The sequence below is a fragment of the Microtus ochrogaster genome, chromosome 5, assembly GCF_000317375.1.
Source record: "Microtus ochrogaster isolate Prairie Vole_2 chromosome 5, MicOch1.0, whole genome shotgun sequence".
NCBI classification, from domain to species: domain Eukaryota; kingdom Metazoa; phylum Chordata; class Mammalia; order Rodentia; family Cricetidae; genus Microtus; species Microtus ochrogaster.
In genome coordinates this window covers 36,233,049-36,241,142 of record NC_022012.1, presented here as the reverse complement: position 1 = coordinate 36,241,142, position 8,094 = coordinate 36,233,049, and the positions used below count along the sequence as shown (strand labels likewise).

The 8,094-nt window shown below is 46.6% G+C and overlaps 1 protein-coding gene and 1 long non-coding RNA gene across 3 annotated transcripts in view; one reads left to right on the top strand and one right to left on the bottom strand.

Annotated features, from left to right (window-relative positions):
* The window catches only part of Tecta (tectorin alpha), a 69,979-nt gene that overhangs the window by 12,756 nt on the left and 49,129 nt on the right, over positions 1-8,094 (top strand). For both annotated transcript variants that reach the window (XM_026779345.1, XM_026779344.1), the window contains exon 6: positions 2,773-3,185. In XM_026779345.1, coding sequence (XP_026635146.1) covers positions 2,773-3,185 — 413 coding nt within the window. The remainder of the gene's footprint in view (positions 1-2,772; positions 3,186-8,094) is intronic.
* On the bottom strand, positions 3,325-5,626 carry LOC106143772. The gene is made up of 2 exons (XR_001228916.1): positions 5,571-5,626; positions 3,325-3,715 (listed from the first exon to the last, which is right to left on the bottom strand). It is a non-coding gene; the product is annotated as an uncharacterized LOC106143772 (long non-coding RNA).

Genomic DNA, 8,094 nt, shown 5'->3' with positions numbered 1-8,094 from the left:
ATCCACCCATCCACCCATCCTCCCATCCTCTCATTCTTCCATCCACTATCCACCCATCCATCCATCCTCTCGTTCTCCCATCCACTATCCACTCATCCATCCATCCATCCATCCATCCATCCATCCATCCATCCATCCATCCATCCTCCCAACCTTACGTTAGTCTTCTTATCAACCCATCTATTCACATGTCCACTGATGCACCAAATCCATCCACTTTATCTTTCTAAAGAACAATGTAAGACCCACTGAACCCCAACTACTCTTCAGGTAGCAGAGATGTCAGAGTTATAGTTGCCCATGATAATATCACAGCAAAAGAAATAACCACAGAAATAATGGTGACATAGTGTAGCACAAATAAAAAACATGGCACAAAGTATTGTGGAAGCACAGGATGTGTAGGGCAAAGTGATTGCAGATCTGTAAGAACCTCTTGCTTTGGGCTAAGGAGATCTCTCCTCCTTGGGTAGAAAACATGGTCTGCCTATTTTGCTGCCAGATGCCTCTCTTGATGCAGATTCCATATTCAACACATAGAAAAGCCAGTTTCATATGGTCCGAAGTTCCCATGCTCCCTGCATTCACCTACTGATTTACTAACCTCTTGACTTTGCCCTCAGGCACGGTTGCATGTGAGGATGGTTTGCCTGGGCATCTTAGCCTTGTAGACTCTGAAGTCCTTCATGCTGGAATAGCAAGAAGCACTATGCAGCTTAGTGGGTATTAATCTGGATAGGAAAGAATCTGGTCCCAAAGCCCCCCCCCCCGCCCCCCGCATGATTTCTGAGATTGTCCCTCTTCCCTTTTGGGAAAATCAACACAACACTAATGCTGATGAATTAGGTCGTCATGATAAATAACCAGACCAGCTCAAAAACAACAGCTGCATTTTTTTTTAGTAGTTGAAAAGCGAAAACTCACGCTACAAGAGTGGGAGGTCCGAAATCCAATAGGTCCGGCGAGCACTGCGCAGAGAGAGGGCACACCTGGATCTACCAGTATTTCTACTTGGGCCCCAGGTAGCCACACCCTAATTAGATGTGATAGGTTGATAGTTTCCCCATCACACTAGTTAACACTATCTTAACACTGTTGAGATGCTATCCCCTTGCCTCCTCATCTCGGCTCAGACTCTCACCCTAGCATGTCTTCCCTTTTGCTCAAGCAATGTAGAGTTCACTGACTGCTGAGTGCAACGTGAGCTCTCAATGGCAACCTCGCACCCGAGTCCTGGCAATGAGCACTGGGATGATAGACAGCATTGGCGGGCAGAGCTGTGGGGACAGTCTGACGCTGGCTGTGTGCAATGTTCCCACTTTCGCGGCTTTCTTTCCCTCTTGAGTTATGTGTTTGGGTTTCATATGCAGGGCAAATTCAATATCCACACAGGACTTGTGCGTTTTTATGTGCCACTGTACGTATATCAATCTAATGAGATTGGGATTTGGCCTGGGTTATAGCAAGGGACTCGATTCCATGGAGCTGGCTTATTAAATCATCATTGCACAAACAAAATTATCACAGAGCATCTACCTTTTGCTCCAAACCTCCTCTATTCGGAGTCATTTTGCTCTCATTTATTGGAAGCCTGGAAATGCAGAGACTGGAAATGGTGCCGAATGAAGGCTGTTAAAAGATGCGCAGCCTTGAGCTAGCGCCAAAGTGCTAGAGGACGTAGGGTCTGTTTTAAGGGCGGATACAAACAACCTACTGGGAATATGAATACATCTATTATCTCCTTTTAGCTGCAAATCTCAACAGGTAGGAGGCATAATTGCTTGTTGAGACATATTCTTGTTGGACAGACATAGAAAGAGCTGTTCCTACAGTCCTCTGCCTTCTTCTGGGGTTAAGATGGTAGACTTGTATAACTTGCAAGATATTTAGTCTTGGAGTGTGTGTGTGTGTGTGTATATGTGTGTGTGTGTGTGTGTGTTTTACATAATTTATTTAGGGAAATGGTTTTAAAGATTAAATGTCTGTCAAATAAACTGTAGTGAATATTTATTACAAATTAGCACCTGCCTTAAAGTCATTCCCCTGGTCCTTCCCCTGACCTAGACTTGGACAACAGGTTCTCTCCAGAAGATAAAGAGAGAGGAATACCAGAGTTGGGCACAGTCTGGAGCTGGAGAGAAAACAACTCGCAAGGGTTGAAATTCAGCCTGAGCAGCATCTGTAGTATTTATGAACCTTTGAAAGTAGCACAGAAGAGGTCAGTCTTTTCTAGACTATTCCCAGGAAGCTGCGATTTATGGCTGCCTCCTGATTTGTGCTGTTGACCTTTTTGCATACATGCTGCCTAGACTGTTGATTCAATGAACCAATTAGGAAAGGAACAACTGATTGCTGAGTCCTGAGACCCAGTCCTATCAGCTGGGTCTGCTTTTGGAATGCCCTTGCTCGTATTCTTGAAAAGGAAATGGCTCCCGAGTGTCAGAGACTTTCCCACAGATGAAGGCAATGTGTCTTTGCTTGAATGTGGGCTTGCTCACCAGCTGGGGAGTTAACAATGCCAGCAACTCACACTGGATTCAGACCCACTCCGCTTGGAATCTTGGCTGAGTTGCTGAGTGGCGTTAAATGAAATTATTCAACTGCTCTTAAGCCTCAGTTTCCCCAATTGTTAAATGAGGGTGACAGTCTTTAATCTCTACCTAAGTGGGTTCATGAGTGGGTCGAGAAGGCATAATCAAAGCCAAGCCTTTGTCCCAGTGCCTGGCACAGAGGGGAAGAAGTAAGTGTTGGCTCTGCTGTACTTATTCCCAGGACAGTTCCTCCGGCGAGGGGAGGTGTTTTGGGATGACCTGAACTGCACCGTCAAGTGCCGCTGTCTGGATTTTAACAATGAGATTTACTGTCAGGAAGCCTCCTGCAGCCCCTATGAGGTGTGCGAGCCCAAGGGCCGGTTCTTCTACTGCAGCCCTGTGGAGACCAGCACCTGTGTGGTGTTCGGGGAACCACACTACCACACCTTCGACGGCTTTCTCTTCCACTTCCAAGGCTCTTGTGCTTACCTATTGGCCCGACAGTGTCTGCAAACCTCCAGCCTCCCCTTCTTCAGTGTGGAGGCCAAGAACGAGCACCGAGGGGGCTCTGCTGTCTCGTGGGTGAAGGAGCTCTCAGTTGAGGTCAATGGCTACAAGATTCTCATCCCTAAAGGAAGCTATGGAAAAGTCAAGGTAAGACCCTCTCCATATATCATGGGGAGATGGAGAATCCAGGATACTTTGTCCTGGGGAAAGTTTCCCTCTGTCTACTGTTTCGTTGTTTGTCTTTCTATAGTGCCAAACAGGTAGATGCACTTCTTGCCTTGGAAGATGTTTTAATAAGCCGAAGTTTATTTGTGCAAAAGCCTCATAACAAGACCATATATTTAAAAAAAACAAACACATGCACACTCCTAGTTCTCTTACTGATGTGCACATATTTTCACATGTACATGTGTACACATACATACAGGTATATGTCTCTCAGAAGTTACCGTAACCGACAAACTTAGGTCCTCGTAGACTTGGCTTGCAACAATTAAAGTCATATGATCATGTCCAGGCTTGGACAGTATATAGCCTTGGAGTCATCCTCGATCCACTCAGCACCCTGATTCTGTTTGCCCGGAAACTCTTGTTTCATTCACAGAGAAACTTCCACGTTGATTGATGTCTACACAGGCACTACCCTAAAGCAGCTTTGGTGACTTCCTTAATGAGTCCTGTATGAAAAGATCCCAGGAAAGCTTTACCCAAACGCTCCTCTGCAGAAACCGCCACTTCTGCCCACACTGACAGAGAAGAGCACAAATCTCTGCTGGCCTGTTTAGCATATGTAAATGACTCTTGTTACAGGGGCACTGACTAAAGAGGGAACCCTAGGAGCTACTGGCAATTACTCAATTGATGGAGGCCTCAATTTTCATAACGTTAATGAAGACCTTGGTGTAACCATGTATTTATTCAAGCAGTCTTAACTTGAAGACCACAAGGGGTGATTGCTGTATCCCATGCAATCTTTAACCCCAAGCTTGGCTGTTAAATAGAGGGCCACGAGGAACTAATAAAAAAAAATGCGCTGTAGTTTTTATTGCGGTCGCATATCCGACAAAAGGCAAAACCAGGGAACCAATTCTCTTTTTCTGGTGCTGCCATTCTCAAGTGTGTGCAGGCCATCGGCTTTCTAATTAGGAAAGTGAGCTGTGACCATGGTTGAAATGCCGATTTGCTTGCTATTTGGCCAGTCTCTCTAGGGACAGGTTCATCTATCAGCAAAGGAGTCTCGTACAGAAGTTTGGACTTTTTCCAATGTAAATTTGTACGGTGCCATTGAGAGCCATTTTGATCCCCATGGATAGATACCTTTCCAGCTCATTTTTTTTTCACCAGCTTTGCCAGCTCGCCTGTGTTGTAATCCAGTGTGTTCGATACCAATAGTTGAAAAGGAAGGGTCTCGCTTCGTCCCTATTTTCTACTTTGATTAAAATTCCTTTTTGCTCACGCTCAGACTTTCTACTTCTTTTTTCTCTTTTTAATGAAAGAAAGGACACTGTCATCTCTTTGAGGCCCAGCAGCTCTGCTAATTTTGCATGGCTCTATTCCGCCGTCCAGGCGTAGGGCGCGGATTCCTCAATTTTCTGTAGCGACAGGGAGCAGTGGATGTGAATACCAATGCTTCGGCAAGAAAAGGTTATGTGACTCCAACTGCAAGCTAACAACGACGTCCTTTTCCCTTTGCCAAACGGTTTCCAGTGCCTTGGAATACACCTGCCACCCTGGGCAGAGTGGCTAGACGGATGCAGGGCCCTGACCCAGGGTGATGTGGGGACAGCCAGGGAGAGGCCCAGGAAACAGGAAGGAACTGGAGACTACTGGGAAGCTGCTGACCTCCTAGCCAGCCATATTGTGCCAGGGGTGACCCAAGCTGTGCCCTTGCAAACCACATGCCCCCTTTCTCCACCCCTGCCTCCATTTGCTGGATCAGAAGCAGCGTTCATTCAGTGGGGTTTTTCCTGCTGAACCCATTCTCATATGATAAGCAGTTTGGGTTATATATGCTAATGAAGTCCAAAGAAAGTCAACATGACTGAGCGTCCATACTTAGCAAATGTCTCCCAGTGATGAAAGGTTTTCTGGTTTCTCCCCACCATGAACCTGAATGGTTTAGGGTACTTCCAGGGGCTGGGCAGGCCACGTAGCCCATGGGGTAGGGAGAGCTCTGACTATGGAGTGGGACCTGCTCTGTACCTGTGCTATCTCTTCCAGCAGAGCAGCCTCTGCTTCATTTTCCTTTTCTGTAAAGGTGGGGAAGATGTGTCATCTACCGGGCACCTAGACAATAGCCTGGACTTGTTGCCTCTTCTCAGAGCTAATCCAGGCCAGGGCAGCAATGTCAAAGCATGGCTTTGGACCTCAGTAGCTGTCCGGTACTGTCACAAGCTCTAGCCTCATTTACAGTGAAGAGAACATGTAGGAACCTTTAAGGTTTCACACGCATTGATTAGAACAAACATGTATGTCCCGCATCACAGAGGCTGGCACACAGAAGGCACTCAGCACATGCTGGTCCCATATTACCGTTTCCAAGCCCCACACTTTGTGATTCCTCTTCTCCCTTCCTGCCCTGTCCCTGCACACATCTTCGGAGAGACCCGCTGACGAGGAAAGTGCCTAGAACCTAAGGAGAAGGAAAGGCCAAGAGGTTTGTCTGTTACTAGTGAATTAAAGGTAGCAATGAAGCAATACATCACATGTCAAGGGCATTTATTGTTCTCCAGGAGCTCCCGCTTTGAGTCTTGGGGAGCATAAATATGGTGGCTGGATGTGGCAAGAGTACAGAAAGCGCCGTGCACTCTTGGGCCGGGATTAAACTCTCCAACCAGCGGAGAATGAGAACAGAGACAGGGGACCCATGGTGGGGGTTTAGGGACTGTAGCAAAATCCAGAGGCTGATGACTTCTGCTTTGAGGCATTGAAGACTTTGTCTCCTTGCTAGGAATAGGAACTTAAGGGAGAGGGAAGGGAGGCATCCAGCAATTAACGTACTTGGAATTTGAAATTAGACCAATCTTAGAGAAGATTTACTCTTCCACTTGTCCCAACAGGGACAGGGGATAATTGTTTGTCACTCTGGCAGGCTTCCCTTTCCTATAAAGTGGCTTTCTGTACCCCTATTGACTTAGCCCTACCTATGAGATAGAGGCAAATGACCCAACTCTTTGGTTTCCCCATTTCTTTTTGGTTTTCGAGACAAGGTTTCTCTGTGGCTTTGGAGCCTGTCCTGGAACTAGCTCTTGTAGACCAGGCTGGGCTCGAACTCACAGAGATCCACCTGCCTCTGCCTCCTGAGTGCTGGGATTAAAGGTGTGCACCACCATCGCCAGTGGTTTCCCATTTCTAACTGCAGGGCAGTGTCTCAGGCTTCTTCAGTCTTCTACCACTGGCACAGTCTGAAGGTTTATGCTCTCCCCATTCATATGTTGATGTCCCATTAATAAATTCTCCTGAAGGTAGTATTAGAAGATGGGATGGGGGAAATAATTAGGTAATATGATTGGTGCCCTTTAGAAGGCCATAGAAAGCTAATTTGCCCTTTCTATCACATGAATACATATCTACGAACCAGAAAACTGGCCCTTACAACACTAACCTGTGGGCATTCCTATCCTGAATTTCCAGGCTTCTGTGGTTTATAAATATTTCATTACAATTCAAGCAGGTTAAGACAGAACACTGGTACCAGGAGTGGGGTGCCACTAGGACAAATTCCTAAAAGTGTAGTTGTGGCTTTAAAACTGAGTTAAACTGGGCAGAAGTTACCAGAATTTTGAGGTACAGATTGGTCAGAACCGACATCAGTGTGAGTAGACCATTAAGGGTAATTCTGCTGAGAGTCTGTTTCCAGTCTCAGAGAATACCTGAGGTGTTTACTTCAGTAAACCTTGGGCGCAACACCTAGGCAGTTTACCAACTCATTTTCAACTGGGAACGTACTGACCAAATGGAAGGTCAGGCTCCCGTCCAGATGTTTCTATATGCCAGAAACCAGTATGAATCTAGGTCAGCCTGGGAAGCTGAAGTGCAGTTAAAGTCAAGCCCACCAAGGACCCTGACTAATCATTTCACCCCAGGCCTTGAACAGGAACAGCTTCAGAAGCTAGGCACAGTAACTGTGAAGGTAAAGTTTGACTTTCTGTTAGAAGCATTTCAAACCACCTCTTCGTGTTTTCTAGATGATTAAGATTCACTCTTGATTTTTCCCCCAGTTCTGAATCAACCACAGGAGAGACTGTGAGGGACAATCGAGTGGGGTGCGCAGCTTGTGCCTCCCACTTTGTGTCCGGATTTTGCTTTAACCTCTGTCTTCTCTTGGGCCCTGGCAGCTGCTATCTAGGCTCCTTGCTGCTCATCTTGGCTTAGTTCATCAAGCACTTCCTGCCAGCCAGGATCAGCTTCCTGAAATGCAAACCTCCTGTGTTATTTCTTTGTTCATGAACCTTCAGGGGCTCGCTCCCTACTGAGTAGAAATTCAGGTCTATTTGTGCTGCCTTGTTTTTAAAGGCCCTTCAAGGTCTGTTCTCAACATGGGAGCCAGAGTGGTTCTTTCAAAGTGGAAGTCAGATCCCTTGGATCCTTTGCTTTAAACACTCACTTGGCTCAACATTTTGCTCAGAGCTAAAACCAAAGTCCTGTCTTGTTCAGGCTGCTACTCTGCCTGATATCAGCTACCACTGCCCGCCACTGCTTGCTCAGGTCTACCACATGGAGACCCTGATGGCTGTAGCACCCAGAGCACCCCCACCTGAGGGCCTGCTGGTCTCTCCCCGTGACAGCTCACCCCAAGGCTTCTTCCTCTCTCGGATGTCACCTTCCCATGGAGCTGCGCCCTGACCATTCACTTACAGCTATAAAACTTCCTTCTCAACATTGGGATTTGTAATCCTCATTCACACGTCTTTAGATGCTGTACACCTTCGTTTTGCTGGTGGTTAGTCTCCCTTGCTAAATGCTAGGTTACATAAGGAAGGGAATTTTGATCAATTCACTTGGTGACTCTAAAGTCTTAGAACACTGCCTGACATCAGAGCATCCCCAGGGCTTG